This window comes from Lathamus discolor, chromosome 19, assembly GCF_037157495.1.
Source record: "Lathamus discolor isolate bLatDis1 chromosome 19, bLatDis1.hap1, whole genome shotgun sequence".
NCBI classification, from domain to species: Eukaryota; Metazoa; Chordata; class Aves; order Psittaciformes; family Psittacidae; genus Lathamus; species Lathamus discolor.
The window spans coordinates 5,714,632-5,736,889 of record NC_088902.1 but is presented as its reverse complement, the minus strand read 5'-3'; the positions used below and the strand labels follow the sequence as shown (position 1 = coordinate 5,736,889).

The following is a 22,258-nucleotide window of genomic DNA, read 5'->3' as shown; positions in this document are numbered from 1 at the left end:
AGGAGAGACAGCAAAGGACTAAGATGTCCATAAACATGTGATTTTTCCCTTAGTCACAGCTGAACAGAACATGTCAGAATCCAAGATTTATTCTCGCTGGAGTCAGGGAGCTGTCTTATTTCACTGCCACGAGAGGCAAGGTCTTAGTCACACCGTATGTCTATTGTTTCTGTGGTTTCTGGGCTGGTATAAAAGCAGGTGAAAGGCACTTGGTGTCATTGCAACTGGGAGGTTGTGACAGGACTGGCTGGGAGACACCTCTGTGCAGGGCAGAACTTCCCTGTGGGCTCTGCAGGATCACCAGTAAGTAGCTAATGTTACTTTTGGAACTGGAAGATGCTTTTTAACTCATACATCGCTTACAATAGGAAAGTATCTCTTACCTACTGTGTATAAGCAGGAGTTCTACCTTAGCATAACCTAAAATAGCATCCACACATCTATGTGTATATTTATGTGCATATATCTGTATTTAATACAGCTATCTTTACTCAGAACTAATATCCATTTGTTGCTTTATGTCTAGTTTAATATGAACATACTGTCCAAGGAAGTGACAAGTTAGTGGAGTAAATGTATAGGAACAAGCCAAATTTTTACACCCAGGTGTTTAATTTGCCTTTCTATGCAGTCATTGAGAATTCAGCATTCAAGCTAATGTAAAGAAAAGCCATTTGAGCAATGCTGATCTTTGTGTTAAATTTCTGCCAAGTTGTTTTATCTTGCCAGTTCTAAATGAAATAATCTCCTTTGCTTGCCAATGGACAAGAGGGGGAAATTGAGAGGCAATAGTGGGAAAGGAGAATTAGGGCTGTCAGCAAGGAAATGAGAACTATACTGTGAAATCTGCTCATTTTTTACTGGCTTGTGTTACATATCCACACATCTGATGTTCTGGGAGGTCCTGGGGTGATGTACTGCAGTACGATGCTCCACTTCTACCAGTGCTTCAAGGCTGGAATTCATTTTGTTGGGTGAAGGAAAGACTAGAGAATAAAAGATTTGGATCATATTGTCAGCTTCTTGTCCCGTGGAGCAGGTCTGAAGAAGAGAGAAGATGCTCCTGCCCCAGAGATCTCTGCAGGTGGTTACACTATTGGCAGTTCTTTCTTTTACCTGTTTTGCAACATGTCAAGACACTGCAAAGTAAGTAAGCAAGCACTATCATCCTTTTACTTAATGCCATTAGAGGTCTGCTTGCCTTTGATTTAACGGGCTGTATCCTGACTGCTCTCATTTACTCCAGAGTGGAAGAAAATGCTTATGTATTCCATGCAGAAACATTTTACATTGCTGTCCATGCAGTATAAAATTAGACCAACTGCATTTTAGATGTGGAACGCTCACCACATTTCAGTTGATGCCTTTCAACAGTGTAACGAACCATGTAAGGCTGTTCAGCACAAGCCATGGGAATGGCACATGCTGAAATTCCATATTTAGGTTCCCATTCCAATCTAAATCTGCAGTGGGAGCCTATAGCTGCAGTTGGGTGTTACCTAAAAAGCCCCAGATCCAGCAATATTTGCATCCAGGAATTAGCCTGTCCTCCTCAGTCAATATTTGGCTCAAAGTTTTTGGTATATTCAGAGAAAATAATGAGGTTCCCTGCCCGTGGCAGGGGCTGCAATGAGATGATCTCTAAGGTCCCTTCCAACCCAGACCACTCTGGGATTCAGCATTCCATGGGCACCACTGGTTCCAGTTAAATTACTCCTAACTTACAGCTCTGGAAGGAAAGAAAGCCCATCAATCCTAGAACGCTAAGGTCACAAAAAGGCAACTTAATTCTGGTATTTAAACCTCTGAAAAGACCCCAAATTTAGGAAAGACCAAATCTCCAACAGCTCTTTTAAGCCTCCACATTATGGGCAGGCACTACCAGCGCCCCTTCCTCAGCTTGGAAAAGCATCTAAGATTGGTGGCTGCAAACCATGTCTGAAATAGGAGCATTGATCTGACTGCTCCCTAAATAACTGTTTCTTGTTTCAGTAAACGAGCAGTGACTGAGCACCAGCTCATGCATGACAAAGGGAGGGAGTTCCAAGGGCTGAAGCGCCTGATGTGGCTCCACAATGCCCTGGGCAGCGTGCACACAGCCAGCAGCAGGGATATTTCTCTTTCAAATGCCATGTGGGATTCACCGAAGAGCCAAGATCCCTCAGATCTCTACAACAGCATCAACAGGGACAAGACTTCAAGCCTGATGAAGCAGCTGCTGGAGCTGATGGAAAAAGAGCAGGGCTTCCCCCTGTTAAAGCAGCTGGATTTGCTGCAGTCTATGAAAAGCCCAAAGGGTAACTGGAACCTGCAAGAGCTTTCTGACCTCCTTCCAGTCAAAGAGCTGGGTGGCAGGAGAGATCCTGGCAGCCAGGCACAGAACTATTCCCACTAGCCTCAATCCTCAGTCCCTCCATCCCTTCAGACATGTGATGGTGTAGGGAAAAGCTCTGGCGTAAAGGTGAATTGCAGAAGAGAAATAACATCCATGTGTTCCCCTAAGGACCCCTTGATGTTGAGCAGAGACCCTCACAATGACTCAGGTTCCCTCCCTCGCAGGCTGTCCAAGCACTGGCACTGTGATGGGTTCTCATGGACCAGAAATGTCTCCTTCATGGCAGGGCCCTCCCTGATTCCTGTGGCCACTCTCTGGAGCTCTTGCAGCCCACACACAGCAGGATGTTGGGGTCAGTCAGCTGCATGTTCACCGGCTCTCTTGCAGCCTGATGTTCTGAGCCCTGAAGCAGCAGTTGCCTCCTCACATGGACCCTATTTCACTGCCCTGCTCTGCAGTAATAACAACTTTTCTTATACTTTAGGTCCCAAGTCGTTTTCCCCCCTTGCTCTCCAGCATTTAGAACGTTTTAAGCCTCTCACATCTCAGGTTTTCCTTCAGGCCATGAAGTAGAAGCTAGCCATGATTCCCACCCGTTCCAGCCACAGCACCAGACGTTCCCCTTGTTCTGTTGGTGGAAGAGATGAAAACCAGCTTCCAGGGTCCCTGTCTGAGCCTTTCGATTCAAGACTTCTCTTTGTTGATGTGAAGTTCTCTCCACAGCTCTCATAGCACGTCAAGTTATCTCAGCAGAAAACCAGCTTGAGGGGGCCACCCATACTTCCTGACAGGTAGCACATGGTTTTGCTCTTCACCTTTAATAGCAAACTGAGCAAAGCAAGGCCCAGTTTAACTGCAGAAATGAAATGTCATGCGTGTTACAAACACATCAGTGTCTCCATCATGCAGGGCCTATACACACTGCTTCAAACCCTGTTAGTCCTGTGTTGCTGACAGACCTCAACTGCCTGTGCAGAAGGTATTTGTCAGGGACTAAACCCAAGGACTCCTTGGTGTTGTAATAAAACCCCTTTCCACCCTCTGAATTGCACTTTTTTTTTTTCTTTTGGTAGAAATGTAAATAAAATGAAGCAAAATCCTCTTTCATTCAACAGAGGGCTGAGTAGGACATGGGGGTGTTGGTCAGTGAGAAACTGGACATGACCCGGCCCAGAACCCCCCCATGTGCTGGGCTGTATCCCCAGAGCATGAGCAGCAGAGCAAGGAGGGGATTTCTCCCCTATGTTGTGCTCTCTTGAGCCCCCACTTGCAGCACTGGGTGCAGTTGTGGGGTTCCCAGCATAAGGACATGGAACTGTTGGAACAGGTCCAGAGGAGGCCATGAGGACACTCAGGGGCTGGAGCAGCTCCCGTATGGAGACAGGCTGAGAACATTGGGGATGCTCAGCCTGGAGAAGAGAAGCTGTGTGGAGACCTCAGAGCAGCTTCCAGTGTCTGAAGGGGGCTACAAGGATGCTGGAGAGGGGCTCTTCATCAGGGACTGCAGTGACAGGACAAGGGGTGATGGGTTCAGACTGGAACAGGGGAAGTTCAGGTTGGATCTAAGGCAGAAGCTGTTCCCTGTGAGGGTGCTGAGGCGCTGGCACAGGGTGCCCAGAGAAGCTGTGGCTGCCCCATCCCTGGCAGTGCTCAAGGCCAGGTTGGACACAGGGGCTTGGAGCAAGCTGCTCCAGTGGAAGGGGTCCCTGCCCGTGGCAGGGGCTGGAGCTGGAGGAGCTTTAAGGTCCCTTCCAACACAAACCGCTCCGTGGTTCCATGCTTCTATGAGCACTGGTGTTGTGGCAGCCTCTGCCCCTATGGTCACTCCGGACACCCCCTCCCAGCGGGCCGGGCAGTGAGCTGAAGCTGACATAGGAACCTCGGTCACGGCGCCAGTGTGGGGAGGCGGGCTGGAAGCAGGACAGAGCTGGGGGCTGTGAAGCGCAGCAGGCAGCAGGCAGCAGGCAGCAGGCAGCAGGCAGCAGGCAGCAGGCAGCAGGCAGCAGGCAGCAGGCAGCAGGCAGCAGGCAGCGGCTCGAAGCGCGGGTGCCTGCAGCGAGGCCCGCAGCGCAGAACTGGCACCGGCGAGCCCGGCAGGGACCGCCCCTCCGCGCCCCGCGCATGCGCTCCTCTACCCCGCACAGCTCCCGTAGGCGGCCCCCTGAGGGCGGGCGCGAAATAGCGCGCGAAGGCGGGGCGAGTTAGCCCCGCCCCGCCGGCAGGGGGCGTGACCGGGGATGGCGGCGCATGCGCGCTGCCGCAGAGGTCCCCTCGGCGCTTGGCCCGTCCGGGTCGCCGTCGGGGCGGGGGGCGGCGGTGGCGGCGCGGGGTTCCGGCAGCTCCGGCAGCTCTGGTCCCGTTTCTCCCCTTCGCCCGTCAGCGCTGCCCCGGCTTCACCTCGCTTGGCAGCCCCGGGACCCCGCTGTCGCCTTCAGCTCCTCGCCGCTCCCCTCCCGGGGGGCTCCGGTAAGCTGCCGCAGCGCCCCGTGTTCCGCGTCCCCTCCGCGTCCTCTTCCTTCTCCCCGGGGCCCTTCGCCGCTCCCGGGCTGGAGCAGGGGGCGGCTCTGCCCGAAGCCCCTCGGGTCTAGCGGGGCCTCCGTGGGCGATGTCCCCTTCCGCGGGAGCGGCGAGACCCCTCCTCTCCCCCGGTGCGGGGCTTGGGGCCCTTTTGTCCGCTCCCGCTGATGCTGCCGGCGCTGGGCCCCGCGAAGGGCCGCGACCGGCGCTGGCGGAGCCCCGGAGCATCCTGCCCGCCACCGCCCGTCGGTGTCGGTGAGCTCCGAGCGCCGGTGCCGTGGGAAGGGGGCACCGCCGGTGGTTTGGCTCCGCTGCTGATGCTTTTCTTCCCCTTCCCCTTTCTTACGCACACTCGCTTGTAACCTGCTTGTGGCCGGTGGCTTGCACTGTTCTCTAGGAGGTGCAAACCAGAGGTAGGGCTTTAGCACCTACTTGCTGATAGCGCAGGGATGTTGCCTGCCATCCCTGCATGGAGACCTGCCGCTTGCGTGGGGTCCTTCAGATCGGATCCTCCACAAGCACATAACTCCATCCCCAAACCATTTGGCTGGGGGTTATTACCGGCTCCCACGTTACCTCTAAACACAGCAAACAAAAGAGCTGGTGTCAGTTGAGGATGTGATTGCAAGGCCAGCAATGATGCCTTGGGAAGAGCTGCGAAAGAAATGAACAGGAAAGAATCAAATCCCAACCCGGTGCCAGCGCCCAGCATTGTCGGACTGGGAAGTGTGGTTGAGTCTGACCTGTGCTGGTCAGAGCAACTTGTAGTGACTGTTGCAGAGCTTGGTTACATGACCATGCGTTGTTGTGACCAGAGCTGGACCAAGAGGTATTTTGACACTTGAAGTCTTTACCTTTTAATGTGTTTTACAAAGTAGAGCAGGGCTGTCAAATATACCCTGCAACAGTGCAGCTGGTTTGAAGCAGCATAGTATGGTACTTACGTGCTGGTTTCTCTTGAGAAATCATGTAGGGTATTTACACTGGGTTGTTTTTTAACTGCAGCTTGTTCAAAGTTGGGGTCCTCTGGATTTTGCCTTTATGAAAGCATCTGATAAAGGAGAGAATGCTTAAAAGCAGCTGAATGCCTTTTAATTTCCTTCCTCAGCTGCTCTGGTTTTGGGCTGCCTTTCAGGATTTGATAGCTTTCCCAACGGAAGGGACAGCAGGGAACTGCTGGAGTTGTTTCTGCAAGAGTTCTAGAAGGAGAAACTTCTGGATGAGGTGCTTCAGAGTGATATTCCTGGATTTTTAACCGTTGTTAAAGATAGAATGCATTGGGAGAAACAAACCCTTGCAGGACTGCCTGAAATTGCGGTTTTTTGAGGCATCATGTTTCTTAAGTTTCCTTCCCTCTTATTTTCAGATCAAAAATGTTCAAAACAGGAAGTTTGGCTTGTATTTTGTAAGTCCTTTCTCTGCTTAGTCGTAGCTTAGACAGCTGTTGGCACTGGTTAAACCTGAGCTCTGTGATTCAGCATCACTTCATCGATTGCAGCTCTTGGAAGGTTATTTGTTATTTCTAACATTAAGTGTTTCCTCCCTTTTCCTTTCGTAACAGCCATGGCAATGACGGGCCCCACGCCGTGCTCCTCCATGAGTAACCACACCAAGGAGCGAGTTACAATGACAAAGGTGACATTGGAAAACTTCTACAGCAACCTCATTGCGCAGCACGAAGAGCGAGAGATGAGGTAAAAATGTTCATTTCCAAACTGGTTCAGAGCCAACAAGACACATAAACTGCATTTAGATTTCTGGGGTCAAAGCAAAGCTAGGGTGTTTTTGCTGAGCGTGTGCCTGGGCTCATGGATGGGGCTTGGTATGAGTATCCAGGGCTGCTGGGTCTCTGCGTCCCATGGGAGTTTAGGCTGGAGCTGTTTGAGTTTCTCCTGAGACATGCACGTGCAAAAGTGATGACTGTTACCAGTTTAAGAACCCCATGTCTTTGATGGTGTGCCTAAGGAGAAACTAACTTTAGGATGTGCTTGGGATCTTTAAAGTACAACTCTGAAGTAAAGCCGGTGTTCACAAGTGTTTATCTTGCCCCTGTTCTGCTGCCCCTTCCCATTTTATTTTATGTCCCTAGTTGTATTTAAAGCTGAATCTAGAGGATCACATTCAGTCTGGGTTATAATGTACCATCAAGTTGACTGATAAAGGAAGATAATCTTTGCAGAGACAATGAGGGATTACTGTAAGGACCAAATGCTGGTTGTCTCTGTGAGTTACCTGAATGTATGGCCCCAGAGTGAGCAGGTTGAGAGAGGGGATCCTGCCCCTCTGCTGCGGTCTGGGAAGACTCCCCCTGCAGTCCTGATCCAGCTCTGGGGCAGCAGCACAAGAGGGATGTGGAGCTGTTAGAGCGAGGGCAGAGGAGGCCATGGAGATGCTGCGAGGGCTGGAGCAGCTCTGCTCTGGAGCCAGGCTGAGAGAGCTGGGCTGGGGCAGCCTGGACAAGAGAAGGCTCCTGAAGGGGAGACCTGAGAGCAGCTCCAGGACCTAAAGGGGCTGCAGGAAACCTGGAGAGAGGCCTGGGACAAGGACCTGTAGGGACAGGCCAAGGGGAATGGCTTTAACCTGCCCGAGGGGAGACTGAGATGAGCTCTTAGGCAGAAGCTCTTCCCTTTGAGGGTGCTGAGGCGCTGGCACAGGGTGCCCAGAGAAGCTGTGGCTGCCCCATCCCTGGCAGTGCTCAAGGCCAGGTTGGACACAGGGGCTTGGAGCAAGCTGCTCCAGTGGAAGGCGTCCCTGCCCGTGGCAGGGGTTGGACATGGATGAGCTTTAAAGTCCCTTCCAGCACAAACCAGTCAATGATGTCTTTAAATATATTGCACAAATATAGCACGTGATTTAACTGAGAAGTGTTACTTCTACTTTCCTTTGGCTGGAACTCTCTCATTTGCTGAATACCCTCCAGTTGTAGCACTGGGACTTCTGATGTTCTCCCATCTTGCCGTGTAGTCTGTAATCAGAATTTTGAAGAAGGTTCAGTGTTTGCTCACTTGCTGACTTGCTGCCAAAGGCCTCGCTAGATCCAAGAGGAATGCCTGCAAGCTCCAGTAATGGCAGAAAGGAGGAAGCAATTTAGCAATAAATGCTAACTTGCACAGATACTTTCTTCAAAGTTTCAAATTAGTAAGGAGAGATTGAAGTCTGATCCAAACAGCAAATATCACTGACTTAATTCCTTCCTTCCTTCTTGCAAGGCTCTTTCCTGCTTTTTATTATGAGCTCTGTTGTCAACTCCCAAAAACTCGCCATCAGGGTATTTTTTGTTTGGGATCAAGACTTTGTCTGAACCAGCGTACTGGAAGTCAGGCTGAGAAAGTTGGGGCTGTTCAGCCTGGAGAAGAGAAGCTGTGTGGAGACCTCAAAGCAGCTTCCAGTGTCTGAAGGGGACTACAAGGATGCTGGAGAGGGACTCTTCATCAGGGACTGCAGTGACAGGACAAGGGGTGATGGGTTCAGACTGAAACAGGGGAAGTTCAGGTTGGATCTAAGGCAGAAGCTGTTCCCTGTGAGGGTGCTGAGGTGCTGGCACAGGGTGCCCAGAGAAGCTGTGGCTGCCCCATCCCTGGCAGTGCTCAAGGCCAGGTTGGACACAGCCTTGGGTGACATGGTCTACTGTGTGGTGTCCCTGCCTATGGCAAGGGGCTTGGAACTGGGTCATTTTAAGGTCCTTTGCAACCCTAACAATTCTATGATTCTATGACTTTAAGTTACATGAGGGTTTTTAGCAAAAGCTGTGTCTGTGGATGTTTAGTTTGGAATTTGAAGTGATGCTGACAAAATCCATGCTGAAGTGCAGACAGGACCTTTTAAGGATATTTGGGGGCATTTCAGCATCACTCACTCACGCTGAACTATTTAATTCTGCTTTAATTCAGTTATTTGCTTCTGGAGTTGCTTTTGAGTGTGAAATAGCAGAGCTCACTGGGTGCTTAAAGAAGAGCAAAGCTATTTAAATGGGCCTGATTGTGAATGTGATAACCCCAAATATTATCGCGTTGCAGCAGCTGCGTGGTGGCACAGCAGACAGGAAGAGGATCTTGCAAAGAATGACTTGCATAAAGAGAAGGAATTTTTGAGTACATTTCTAATGTTCTACCAATAAAACACACGGAGAGGGAAAACAAACCAAATGGCAATCCCAGTTCAGCCAGTTATTAATATGATTGCTGTTGGGAAGACGTTCCCAGAGGATAATAGTTACAAATGTCCCCTGCAGCCATTCCTCTCGCTGATGTCTTGCTTCCTTTTCTTCTTTTCTCCCAAATAATCTCTTTGTATTAAGGCTGTAAATATTCCTGGTTTTTTAAGGGCACAATGTGGACAGACATGTTCTCGCTTCCCAAAGATTTTGTTTTTCTCTTAGGAAATACCAAGTAACTTCTCATTTTGCATCTGATGAGTTTGAGATGCAGAGAAGTTGCAGACCCACAGATGTGTTGAAATGGCCAATTCACCCTGCAATAAATGAGGCTTTTTGGTGTTTAATTACACCTCTGGCTCTAAGTAACTTACCCAGCTGTCAAAGAGAGACAGGAATTGAAACCAGATCTTGATCTACATTCGTATACAATGAAAATATACACTCAAGTGGGCTGTGAAACTTGAGGTGGGTTTAGATTGTCAAAATTAGAGAGGACAAGGCTAGAATGGTAAAGATTCTTCAAGATTAATCTCATGTCCAAGGCTCCCTTATATATCATTTACACTTGGTACTTGGTGGCGTTTGCTTTCCAGCAAGCCTAGACCAGATGCATTGCATATGTGAATGGGATACAAGAAACAACCTTAATGTTTCATCTTTCTACTTGTCTCTGCTCTAGACAAAAGAAGCTAGAACAAATGATGGAAGAAGAAGGCTTAAAAGATGAAGAGGTAATGAATATGGGAAAACTATCTTAGTGGTTAAATACAAGTGATTTTCTTTCATAACTGGAGATGTGGGATCTTGGAATCTCTGTCACCTCCATGGAGCCCACCTGCAGAGGTCTCACTGTGGTTTGTTCTTTTCCTAAACTCTAGAAAAGGATCAGGAGATCAGCACATGCACAAAAGGAAACAGAGTTTCTTCGCTTAAAGAGAACAAGGCTTGGCTTGGAAGACTTTGAATCTTTAAAAGTCATAGGCAGAGGAGCATTTGGAGAGGTAAGTCCAGAAAAGATGGCTAACCTCGTTTTTGAATGACACTGGTATTTGTTAAAGACTTGCATAGTTTATACAAATGGAAGGCGTAATAACCACAGATTGATTTTTAGCTTAACAGTCATGTGCATCTACTGCTGTTTTAAAACCAGTGTGTACTTTAAAGGAACAGGAATGCTGTTGAGGAGGACTTCATAAGTAAGCTCAATACAGGCTTGGCAATGCACCTTCATTGTGGCCTCCTGGGCTGGCTCTGGAGATGGGGAGGGCTGGAGAGCCACCTGCAGTGTCTTCTGGTGGCCTTCTTCAATGAAAGAGGCTTTGCACCATCTGCTGTAGGTGTCCAAGTGCGCAGTGTGTCGTCTCTGTTAAAGAGATTCCATCTCTTACACTTGTTTGCCATTACTGTGCCTGTGTTAATGGATTTAGGCCGTTACCATCTGATATCATTAAATGAAAGCCGAGGGCTTGATACTCAAATGTGTCCAGAGCTCTGATGACAACGCTGTACCTGATTCAATCCCTTGCATGTTTCCAGGTGCGACTTGTCCAGAAGAAGGACACGGGGCATGTTTACGCAATGAAGATACTACGGAAAGCTGATATGCTTGAGAAAGAGCAGGTGAGTGGCCACCTTGAGCAGCAGCACTGCCGTCGTGTTTCACATGACTCTGGGAGCTCGTTGTGGTGTGTGGAGAGGGGTAACAGGCAACTGTGGTTTAGGTTTATTAGCCACAAGATTGTGTGGTAGGGTTTTTCCCTCCTTTCTGATGGAGGAATGACCTCTAATGCCTTGCTTAGTTGTAATGGAAATTGCAGTTGTGACCTCTTTATAAGAGGTTCTTCAGTCTGAAGCAGAGTAGGACTGAGCATGTTTTCTGCTTGAAAACCAAGGGAAGGCAAGTGTTTTTTAAAGGACAAGGTTTGTCTTTCTTCAGTGAAAGAAAGGGACAGTTCTATGTGTCTGATACATGTTCCTCCTCCTCATTTCATGGCAATGTGTTACACATACACATGTGCAAATGATTCAGTACAGACTTCAAGATGGGTGTGTTACTGCATTCCTGATTTATGGAATTGGATATAAACATCAAAGTGATATGACTGCTGGAATCCTGACTCAGAGAGACAAAAAGTAGCACTGTTTAATATTTTTGTGGCTTTCCTCTGCTAGTACTTCTGGGAAGAGAAGGCTCCGGGGAGACCTGAGAGCAGCTCTGGTGCCTAAAGGGGCTGCAGGAAACCTGGAGAGGGGCTTGGGACAAGGGCCTGTAGGGCCAGGCCAAGGGGAATGGCTTGAACCTGCCCGAGGGGAGACTGAGATGAGCTCTTAGGCAGAAGCTGTTCCCTGTGAGGGTGCTGAGGCGCTGGCACAGGGTGCCCAGAGAAGCTGTGGCTGCCCCATCCCTGGCAGTGCTCAAGGCCAGGTTGGACACAGGGGCTTGGAGCAAGCTGCTCCAGTGGAAGGCGTCCCTGCCCGTGGCAGGGGTTGGAGCTGGAGGAGCTTTAAGGTCCCTTCCAAACTATTGTATGATTTATTTCATAAACAATGCATCTAATCAAAGACAGATTTGTAACTAGTCAAATCCATATGTGTATCTCCAGGTTGGCCATATTCGTGCGGAGCGGGACATTCTGGTGGAGGCCGACAGTCTGTGGGTTGTGAAGATGTTCTATAGTTTCCAGGACAAGCTAAACCTCTACCTTATCATGGAGTTCCTGCCGGGAGGTACCTGCCTAGAATCAACAGGCTGCTTTCCTTTCATTTCCTTTCCTTTTGTTTGTGGATTTCTTCATAATAAATGTTATTAAGAATGGATTTCTTACTAACAAATAATTTCCTAATACCAAATGTAGTCTGGGACTAGTGCATATGTGGTTACTGTGCAGGGGTGTTACTTTGTGGGGAAACAAGTCATTGTAAAGCTTTCTGCTTTTAACAGCTGGGGGCCTGAGGTCTTTGGGTCAGGCTCCAGGTTATCTGCTCATTTCTTCCAGCTGCAGATCATTGAAACTGGCCTTAATATTCTGTGAGTTCTTAACCCTCCTGCACCCTGCCTATGGGTAGAACCGTGACATAACCAGGTTTTGATTTTCCAACCTTTTGCTCTTAGCTGCTTTGCCGCAGAAATAGCTTTTCAGGTCCTTTTTTATTCCAGAGGATGATGATGTTTGTCCTTCAATGTTAATGCTACTGTAACTCCAGAAATTAGTTGTACTGAAAGCCTCTAATATGTGGGACTAATGAAAGCACAGGAGTGCTTTCTGAGATGCACACATGCAATCTGTTTTCTGTAACAGCTGTGTAGCTGAAAGCATCTATTTTAATCTGTGATTCATGTGTGTAATGAACAGAGCAGCCCAAAGCTGACTCTTGTTTCAGGGATGCTTCTGTAACTGCTATTTTATCTTTATGCTATTTGGCTGTGTTGATAAGTTTAAGGCAGCTACAATAGAAGCCTTTCCACATACAGTGATACCAGGGCTCCTCACTACAGGAGAGACATTGAGGGGCTGGAGTGGGGCCAGAGAAGGGAATGGAGCTGGTGCCGGGCCTGGAGCCCAAGTGTGATGGGGAACGGCTGAGGGACCTGGGGGGTTCAGATGGAGAAGAGAAGGCTCAGGGGGGACCTGATGGCTCCCTACAAGTGCCTGACAGGAGGATGGAGCCAGGAGGGGCTGGGCTCTGCTCCCAAGGAACAAGGGATGGGACAAGAGGAACCGGCCTCAAGCTGCCCCAGGGCAGGTTTAGATGGAGCTGAGGAACAATTCCTGCCCCAGAGGGTGCTCAGGCATTGGAACAGGCTGCCCAGGGCAGGGCTGCAGGCACCGGCCCTGCAAGGGTTCACACAGCGTGGAGACGAGGCCTCAGTGCCATGGGTTAGGGGTGGCCTTGGCAGTGCTGGGGTAAGGGTTGGACTGGATGAGCTTAAAGGGCTTTTCCAGCCTGGTTCATTCTATGACTCCCTGTGATCCTTCCAGCAGGAAGAATGTGGGAGTTTGGTGGTGGGCAAGGGGTTTTCTTCAGCAGGAGGTTGAGTGTGAAGTTTGTCCCAGAGGTGCTGGGGAACTCTCTTATTTTGTATGAAATGAGGTTGGATTTTCTGGGGTTTGAAATAGCTTAGTTCTGTTCTCTGTAGATGTCTTCAAAATTACTAAAAGTGGAGTTTCTGTGTTCACTTTTGCTATTTGTGGGGTGGCTTCTAGGTGACATGATGACACTGTTGATGAAAAAAGACACTCTAACAGAAGAAGAAACCCAGTTCTATATAGCTGAGACCGTCCTGGCCATTGATTCTATTCATCAGCTGGGTTTTATCCATCGGGACATAAAACCAGACAACCTTCTTCTGGATAGCAAGGTATGTACTAAGCACGGGCTGGGTGGTAGTGAATAGGTCTTGTCATTTTGAATAGTGACCTGAACTGGTGTTCAGAGTTGTGAAAGGAGATGGTGCTTCTTTCTTAGCCCTGTTCCTTCCAGCTTTTGAGGGCATATCGACTGGGGGAAAAAGACAAAGCAAAGCCAAGCAGACCCTTCCTCCACCTCTAGGTGTATTCACACCTCACCTAGGAGCTCTCTTCTGGCAGTTGTTGGAGCTATTTTTGGTTATTTCAGCTGCAGTATAAAGCACAGTTTCAGTTCTCCCCTTTTAGTCAAAGATGTTTCCTTGCAGTCTCACATCTGTTACGCTCACACTTGCCAGCTCTTGGGTGGATGATCATATCCAGTGTGAAGGACGTAGCTGTTCCATCAGCGAGGCTCAGAGCAGAGATACTGTCTCCCTCAGCTCAAGGTGTATTTCTGAGGCTGGCCAGGTTACCTGAGTGCCTCCAGAAGGTGTCAGCAGGCAGTTTGCAGACAGCTTGGCCATGTCAGTATCCTCCTCTTGCTCGCTATAAGTTTGCTTTACATTTAGCTCGCTTGGTAAAAGATTGCCAACAGTAAATACTTTACCAGTAGCCAGGTAATGCACTATTGGAATTACTGAGGTAATTCCATATATGTACATCTAGACGTAGGTAAATGAAGGGTTTTGAAAAGGGTCTGAGTTGTAGATACACATCTAAAAATTGCACCTCTTTGGTGTGGTTGTTATGCACTAAGGCAGAGCCAGTCACTGAGTTTAAGGTGTTAATCTGTGCGGGTCAATGCACAAGCCAGGGCCTTGGCTGCCTCTGCAGATATTTGCTGTCACTCTGAAGGGGTTAAAAGCTTGCAGGAGCAGAGGTTTCTTGAAGTAAATAGCTACTGGGCTTTCTCTGTGTAGTAGTGATGAAAGTATTGATGGCTTGATTCATAGGACCACAGAATCACCCAGGCTGGGAAAGCCCTTTCAGCCCATCCAGTCCAACCCTCACCCCAGCACTGCCAAGGCCACCCCTAACCCATGGCACTGAGGCCTCGTCTCCACGCTGTGTGAGCACTTGCAGGGCCGGTGCCTGCAGCCCTGCCCTGGGCAGCCTGTTCCAATGCCTGAGCACCCTCTGGGGCAGGAATTGTTCCTCAGCTCCATCTAAACCTGCCCTGGGGCAGCTTGAGGCCGGTTCCTCTTGTCCCATCCCTGGTTCCTTGGGAGCAGAGCCCAGCCCCTCCTGGCTCCATCCTCCTGTCAGGCACTTGTAGGGAGCCATCAGGTCCCCCCTGAGCCTTCTCTTCTCCAGACTCAACCCCCCAGGTCCCTCATCCGGTCCTCACAGGATGTGTGCTCTATGTACACATCCAGTCTTAGGCTAAAACCAGCAATGCAAAAGAGTGCACCCATTTATTATACAAAAATAAATGAAGGGGAAGAAGTAGAACAGTTTATTGCTATATATTGATGTGATCATGTCTCGTATTGGTTTTGTACTGTCTTCTCTTGGTGTGTTATTTGTTTCTAGGGCCACGTGAAACTCTCAGATTTTGGTCTATGTACTGGCCTAAAGAAAGCCCACAGAACGGAATTCTACAGGAACTTGAACCACAGTCTTCCCAGTGACTTCAGTGAGTGCTTTGGCTGCCTTCTGTGTACTGGCAGCCCCTCTCAGTGTGAGGCTCTAAGGCTGCAGGGAGGCGTCTCGTGACCAGTATTGCATCTTGAGGTGTAGTTTTCATCTTCTGGCAGCAATTTCAGTTCCTTTAAAACAAAACCATCTTCCTGCCCAGAACATTGTCTTTGAAACAGACTCTGCTGCAGCCCTTCTTCATACGTGCTGTAAGCCTCGAATGAAAACTCCATGTGACTTGGTAGCTGGCGGCTGTATCTCGAGTGATATTTAAATGAATAAGTGAGCACGAAGCTCTCCTTGAAGAGTCAGTTGTTTTCTCAAGGGGGATAACTTTGATCATGGGCTGCTAATGAAAAGCTTGATAAAATTTTATTGCTACTACGTAGGCTTGGGACTTGCTGCTGGGTTGTGGGTATTGACCTGGGTATGGCCCTGGCTGCCTTTCTTGTTGTAAAGATCTTTACTGTAACGGTTTGGTGGTAAAAGTGTGTACTGGGGGACCAGTGGGATTCAGTCACATATATCCTGATCTCTTTCAGCTTTCCAGAACATGAATTCCAAAAGGAAAGCAGAGACTTGGAAGAGAAATAGACGGCAGTTGGTAAGTACATTTCACCTTCTTGGAGGTGTTCTCTGCTGAGCTGTTGCATTCAAATCATTCTTTTAATGACAGCTATTAATCTAGCATTCTGAACAACGCTGAAATAATAATTCAGAAAGAAATAATGCTTTCTCTTTTTAAAAAAAGAATGAATCTCGTTTGTCCTTCATCTGTCTGCTGAACAGCTGGTGACGTGTGCCTGAGATAGCACTGTCATCATTATCTGCATTGATAACTGATGCCTCCCAGCTAAAACATTTGTTAGAATCATAGAATCACGGGCTGGTTTGTGTTGGAAGGGAGCTTAAAGCTCCTCCAGCTCCAACCCCTGCCACGGGCAGGGACCCCTTCCACTGGAGCAGCTTGCTCCAAGCCCCTGTGTCCAACCTGGCCTTGAGCACTGCCAGGGATGGGGCAGCCACAGCTTCTCTGGGCACCCTGTGCCAGCGCCTCAGCACCCTCACAGGGAACAGCTTCTGCCTAAGAGCTCAGCTCAGTCTCCCCTCGGGCAGGTTCAAGCCATTCCCCTTGGCCTGTCCCTACAGGCCCTTGTCCCAAGCCCCTCTCCAGGTTCCCTGCAGCCCCTTTAGGCACTGGAGCTGCTCTCAGGTCTCCTCTTCAGGAGCCTTCTCTTCTCCAGGCTGAACAAGCCCAGCTCTTTCAGGCTGTTTCCAAAGCAGAGGTGCTGCAGTGATGTCCCTTCCAAGATGTATATTAACAGTGGTACCATTCCCCTGATGGTATTTTAAGGCTCCTTCACATGAACGTGTCGATTTTTGTCTTTCCGTATCTTGAAAAAACGCTTAAATGACTTTGTTAAAGAATTTCGGAGACAACCTGGTGTCTTCCTCAAAACAGGCTCTGTTGCACAATTCCCACATGAGGCAGCTTTCTTTAATGATGCCTCACTGATGGTGTTTGTTCCAGGCTTTCTCTACTGTGGGAACTCCAGATTACATTGCTCCTGAGGTTTTCATGCAGACTGGCTACAACAAGCTTTGTGACTGGTGGTCGCTTGGAGTCATCATGTACGAGATGCTCATCGGTAAGAGAGGCAGTGCATAGGCTTTAAGCAGGAATTGTGTGGGGTATCAGCTGTATCTGTGTGCTTGGGCTCAGCTGCTCGAAGCATCCACTCTTAGGTGGCTTGTGAGGTGTGTTCTGGCTGCTGCATCATAGGCTTCAGTAACAACAGGAGCTGGTTCTGCTTTGGACAAGCTTGGATTTTTCTTTCTTTTCAGGTTATCCACCATTCTGCTCTGAGACTCCTCAAGAAACATACAAGAAAGTCATGAACTGGAAAGAGACTCTGACATTTCCCCCAGAAGTTCCAATATCTGATAAAGCCAAGGATCTTATTTTAAGGTGCCAGGCGTATGGTTTGTCAGTTAATAGAGTACTTTCTTGTCTTGTCAGCTGTATTATATGCCTCTCATAGCTTGCTTCACATGAAAACCCCCTGATGCTACATACTGTTACACACCTGCATCAAATGCTGAACTCCCTCGTCAAATAAATTTGTCTCTCAGAGGTCATTTAGTGGTTCCCTGACCAAACTGTGCTGAAAAGCAGCTCCCATGTAAGTGCTGCTATTCTGGCAAAATACAAATGTTTCTGCTCTTTATTTTGTCTGTGAGCTTCTTGGAAGCAACTTAAATCTTCCTGGTCATGTAAGCAGAGCTTGCTGCTTACACTAGCAATGGTTTTGCCATTGTAAGCACTGGAGCATACAAATGTATCCCAGTGCATGCTGACTGCTGCTCTTCCATTTATATATTCAATCACTTCTCTATTTTCAGGAACAGAAATATAAATGTCTAGTTCGTTAGGCTTTATATTGTTCTCCTGCTCTGCACTGGTCCTGAAATAGAAAGGGCACATTATCCTCTTGGGAAAGAATACCACATGTTAATTGTAGCATTTGACACAACATTCCTAAACATAACTTTGTGTGTTGGTTTTGCTGTGGGAGTTCTTAATCTCCATTTATATGTTAAGAAACCATAGTAGTACCCGTATGGAAAGCTGTTCCATTGTGTGATGGAATGCTTTCGTTTTCATTCTTCCTTCATTGTCATTCTTCCTTCCGTCCCAGATTTTGCTGTGAATGGGAGCACAGAATTGGTGCATCTGGTGTGGAGGAAATAAAGAGTAACCCATTCTTTGAAGGGGTTGATTGGGAGCATATCAGGTAAGATGCTTTGCAGCAAAGCAAGCTGCTCTGCTCTATGGGCTGCTTAAAGCCAGTCCCCTTCAACAGAAGGGAGCAGCTTGGTTGGCATTTATCATATCCAGGTGTGGGTGAGAGTATTTTGGTCCCTGTCTGAAGCTTGCCAAGGTTTAGGTACCTTCAGTCTTTGATTCTGTTAAGAAATGGGAAGTGGCTGAATCCTGCTTTCTGCTGCCTTTGAAATCTCATTGCTGAATCTGCTCTTCCTGGCAGAGAGAGACCTGCTGTGATTTCCATAGAAATTAAAAGCATTGATGATACCTCAAACTTTGATGAATTTCCAGAATCTGATATCCTTAAACCAACAGGTAAATGCTTTGATTCTGCATGTAAAGAATCCATTTTCTTCAACAGAGTAACATAAATTTCCTGTTAATCAGAGAAAGGATCTTTCCAGATACTGGCTTCTTTTATCGTGATCACATTGTTCGCTTCGTAGCCTTGTGGTGCAGGGGTGTGCAGGCTGTAATATGGGTGTTGGGAGATGGGATGCAGACTTGAAAATGATGCAGGAGCATCTGAGGGCAGCTCTATCAGGCAGCAGAGCTCAAGTCCCAGCAGGTCCATGAGCCCAACCCTGCGGTGTCCTTTGGGACTGCCTAATTCTTGCTAGTCTGTCTAATGCTTAGTGTAGGGGGTAGGGGTATGGTGGGACAGGAGGTGAGAGGTTTTGGTGTAAATCTCTAAAGGATCCTTGTATTTACATGTCAAAGCATCAAAGCATAGTCCCACATTTGCTCCATATGCTTAAAGAACATGTTACAGTGGTTTTTGACTGGGGTTGAGGAATGGCACACTGAATGCCCAGACTTAATGGTTATTTCTTCATTTAGAAGCACTGTGCCCTGACATCCAGTGTTCTGTAGGAAACTCAACTCTGCAGTCTTCAAAGGGTAACTCTGGTTTTTCTCTGTCTTGCCAGTGGCCACCAGCAACCACCCAGAGAGTGACTACAAGAACAAGGACTGGGTTTTTATCAACTACACCTACAAGCGGTTTGAAGGTCTGACGGCCCGAGGAGCGATCCCATCCTACATGAAAGCAGGAAAGTAATAAATCATTACCTGGGACAACTTCTGAGCCCTGGAATTCTGCTCCCGTACTTTGGGTTTAGACCCCCACAAGAACTACTTCCTTTTTTTAATGAAAACTTGAGGGCTATTAACTCTCGGAGAAGACTTCAGGACCCTGTTTTGTTACACACCCTGGTTGTTACTAAGGACTTTTTCTACATCATTGAAGGTTTGTGTCATCTCTGCTACAAGCACGTTTTGCTGCTTCAGGAGCAAGAGTTTGTTGTCTTTTTAAACTCCTTGCCAGTTGTACAGTCTGTTGGGAGAGCATCCCTTCCCTTGGACATGCAAAGCTCTTCATAGCGACTGCTTTGCCAGTCCTGCATGAAGTGAAAAACTCAACCTGCCAATTCTGCCAGCGCTGTCTTCCCTAGTGGCAAAGGACTTCAGTACAGAGGAAACAAAGCAATAATGAAAGCTTGAGACAGAAAACTCTCCAGTAAACTATCTGTGTAGTAGGACACAACTTGGATTGCCTTAACCTTAGTTTGTAGGGCTGGTTTTCACTTGGAAGCCTCTCTAATGGCATTTCTCAACTCTGGCGCAGCAGCCTCCAGTTGCAGTGCACTTTACTTTTGGTACTAAGACAGGATTTGGCCCTCAAGCCATTTAATGTTTTTGTTCTAAATTAATAATTGTGCAACACTTTTTTTCTTTCCTAGACAGTCTTAGGAGAAACGGGCCAGTTCCTCAGCAAGCACCAACAGTTTTCACTTATTGTATGCAAGGATGGATCTCTCAAGGCTGCAGATAATGCAGACTACAGCTGGTAACCCAAGTAGATCTGGAATTAGAGCAGAGAGGAAAGGAAATGCATTTAACCTGAGCCTTGGTGGGGATCTTGTGCACAGCCTGGTCAGCCAGGAGGCTTCCTGCTCCTGCTGCTGCCATCTTTTGGCCACTTCTAAGATCTGCTGCATCTTCATTGGTTTAAGGACAAACCCATCCTTCTGTGGCCTTTCTGCCCTTGGTTTTGAGCAAACAGCATCAGATTCGTCCATGAGTCTTGCTGGTGGAGGCCTCCCCGGCTTTTCCTTAAGGAGTTTCTCTTGCTGTGTGGCTGAACCATCAGTCCCTGTAGTCTTCCAAAGAGACAGTGATCGTGGGCTCAGCGTTGGGGCAGTGGAACCCACTTTTCCCCTCTGTTCCTCTATCTTATTGCCTGGTGTCATTTCTACAAGTACATTCAGTTATGGTCAGGTTGCTCTCCAGGAGAGCTGGAAAGTGCCTTTCCTTGCCTGGGCATCCCAGAACATGCCTGCAGTTTGGGAGGGAGGATTCTGCCTCAGCTGAGCTTTTGCTAATCCCTTTTTGCTCCACTTTGCACCTATTTTGTAGTTAACTCCACAAAATGCCTCTGGTTAATGGGTCCAGGGGCAGGAGGCATTAACCTTTGGGCCTGCCTGGTTCCAGTCTTTAACTCGCAATTAGGTCTACAAATACGTGTATAAATGTAATGAGGTTTCTAAAAGCTTGTATCAATTTGAATTGTCCTGGGTTCTTGCAAACTTCCTGGTGCTGAACACTAACTACATAGCACAGACAGACAAAGCTGTTTAGAAACAAAGCCAGAGCAGTGTTTCAAAGTCAAAGGAAGCTCTCAGTTACATTTAATCCTAATATTCTAGATTAGGAGATGAAAGAAAATGAGTTTGTTGTGAAACTTGTTTTAATAGGTGCTTTTTAGGGAATTTTTACCTAGATGTCTTTTGAATTGAGTGCCATTGTGAAGGACTGATTGGGGGATTGGAGTGCTGTATATAGCTAACAGTGGGTGATAACTGCTTAGCATCCTTCCCCTGACCACTCCTTGTGCTTTTTGTATGTGTCCTCGGAGTTGCCATAAGCAGTGTAGATTCCACTTGGATCCTACAAAGCTGAAATGCAAACATAGCCTTAATCAAAGTCCTAGGATCACTGCCGTGAGCAGGGCTTACTCCAATGAATAAGGGCTAACTGAAGCTATGATTTACAGGGTCAGGGTTTTCATCGGCTAGTCAGTAATTGCATCTTCTGCTCCCTTTTCCCTTTTTATGGAGGACTGATTCCAGCTTCTCAGATTGCTCCATCTCCTTATCCTGCAGGTTTTTTCCAGCCGTGTGAAAATGTTGCCTTACAAACCACTGGAAAACTATGAGGTGTTAATATCAAACCAGTCTTAAAACTTCCTAACAGCTTAGTTACTGCCTTAAAATAATGATAATTAAAAACTCCAAGTCCCTTCAAGCTGCTGTGGCTTAGGAATAAATGATTTTTGGGACAGTAGCTGCATTATTAGCCCTTTACTGAAAGGGACTGGCATTTTTATTTCTAAATACCAAAGATGAAGTGAAGCAACTCAAACTTGTGATAATTTGCTGTAAAAACCACCTTTCATGGTAACACGGACTGTGCATCTTTAGTGCATGTGTGTTTGGAATCCTCTGATTGTTACTTTTTGTGTTAAAGATCAAGTTTTCCAAAGGCACAAGGAGCAGTTGTCACCCTCACTCCTATTGTATTATGGTTGTGTTGTGAGCCTGCTTCCTGCTACAGCCAAGACAAAAAGTACAGCATCTTCTTTCCAGGATCCAGCTTTCATTTCATTTTCAGATTCATGTTTTACTATGCCTGTTCCACGTTAGCCAAACATTCTCCTTAGCTCCTGGCTTGTGTATTGAGTTTGTATGTATCTCCTAGCTCTAGTTTTTATTTAAGCTGCAAGCAGTTACTGGACTTGTAGGAGTAATTCTGGTCTGAATTTCCAGTGGATCTGAACATGAGTGATGCTGCCTTCATCTCCGTATCATGTCGAGCACAGAACTGCACTGTTTCTTACCACTGTGCACTGACTTTGCCTTAACCTGTAAGTCGAAACAAGCATCTGTAGATACTTCAAAGCTGTTACAAAACTGCACTGTACAATGGGGCAGGGGGAGTGGGGGTTGCTTTTTATGGGACGATCTTTGCATTGTGTTGTGTAAATAAAATTCTCTTAGGAAAGGGATCTCTCAGGTTCTTGTTTCAGACTTGAAACTCAGAGTCAAGTGCTGAGGGGTGGGACTGCAGCGGCAACCCGTGGGCTAAGGACAGGCTGAGAACTTTGGGGCTGCTCAGCCTGGAGAAGAGAAGCTGCGTGGAGACCTCAGAGCAGCTTCCAGTGTCTGAAGGGGGCTACAAGGATGCTGGAGAGGGGCTCTTCATTAGGGACTGCAGTGATAGGACAAGGGGTGATGGGTTCAGACTGGAACAGGGGAAGTTCAGGTTGGATCTAAGGCAGAAGCTGTTCCCTGTGAGGGTGCTGAGGCACTGGCACAGGGTGCCCAGAGAAGCTGTGGCTGCCCCATCCCTGGCAGTGCTCAAGGCCAGGTTGGACA

At 47.8% G+C, this 22,258-nt stretch overlaps 2 protein-coding genes across 2 annotated transcripts; both read left to right on the top strand.

Moving 5' to 3' along the window:
* Positions 1 to 252: 252 nt before the first annotated feature.
* Positions 253 to 2,395, top strand: LOC136023833 (parathyroid hormone 4-like). The gene is made up of 3 exons (XM_065698745.1): positions 253 to 303; positions 1,040 to 1,146; positions 1,993 to 2,395. The coding sequence occupies exons 2-3, from the start codon at positions 1,058 to 1,060 to the stop codon at positions 2,393 to 2,395; spliced, it is 492 nt and encodes a 163-aa protein (XP_065554817.1). The 5' UTR covers positions 253 to 303; positions 1,040 to 1,057.
* Positions 2,396 to 4,566: 2,171 nt separating this feature from the next.
* Positions 4,567 to 21,884, top strand: STK38 (serine/threonine kinase 38). The gene is made up of 14 exons (XM_065698298.1): positions 4,567 to 4,801; positions 6,414 to 6,546; positions 9,688 to 9,739; positions 9,887 to 10,009; positions 10,545 to 10,628; positions 11,612 to 11,735; positions 13,214 to 13,368; positions 14,891 to 14,993; positions 15,538 to 15,599; positions 16,527 to 16,644; positions 16,841 to 16,964; positions 17,695 to 17,790; positions 18,043 to 18,137; positions 18,752 to 21,884. The coding sequence occupies exons 1-14, from the start codon at positions 4,573 to 4,575 to the stop codon at positions 18,880 to 18,882; spliced, it is 1,629 nt and encodes a 542-aa protein (XP_065554370.1). The 5' UTR covers positions 4,567 to 4,572; the 3' UTR covers positions 18,883 to 21,884.
* Positions 21,885 to 22,258: the final 374 nt, after the last annotated feature.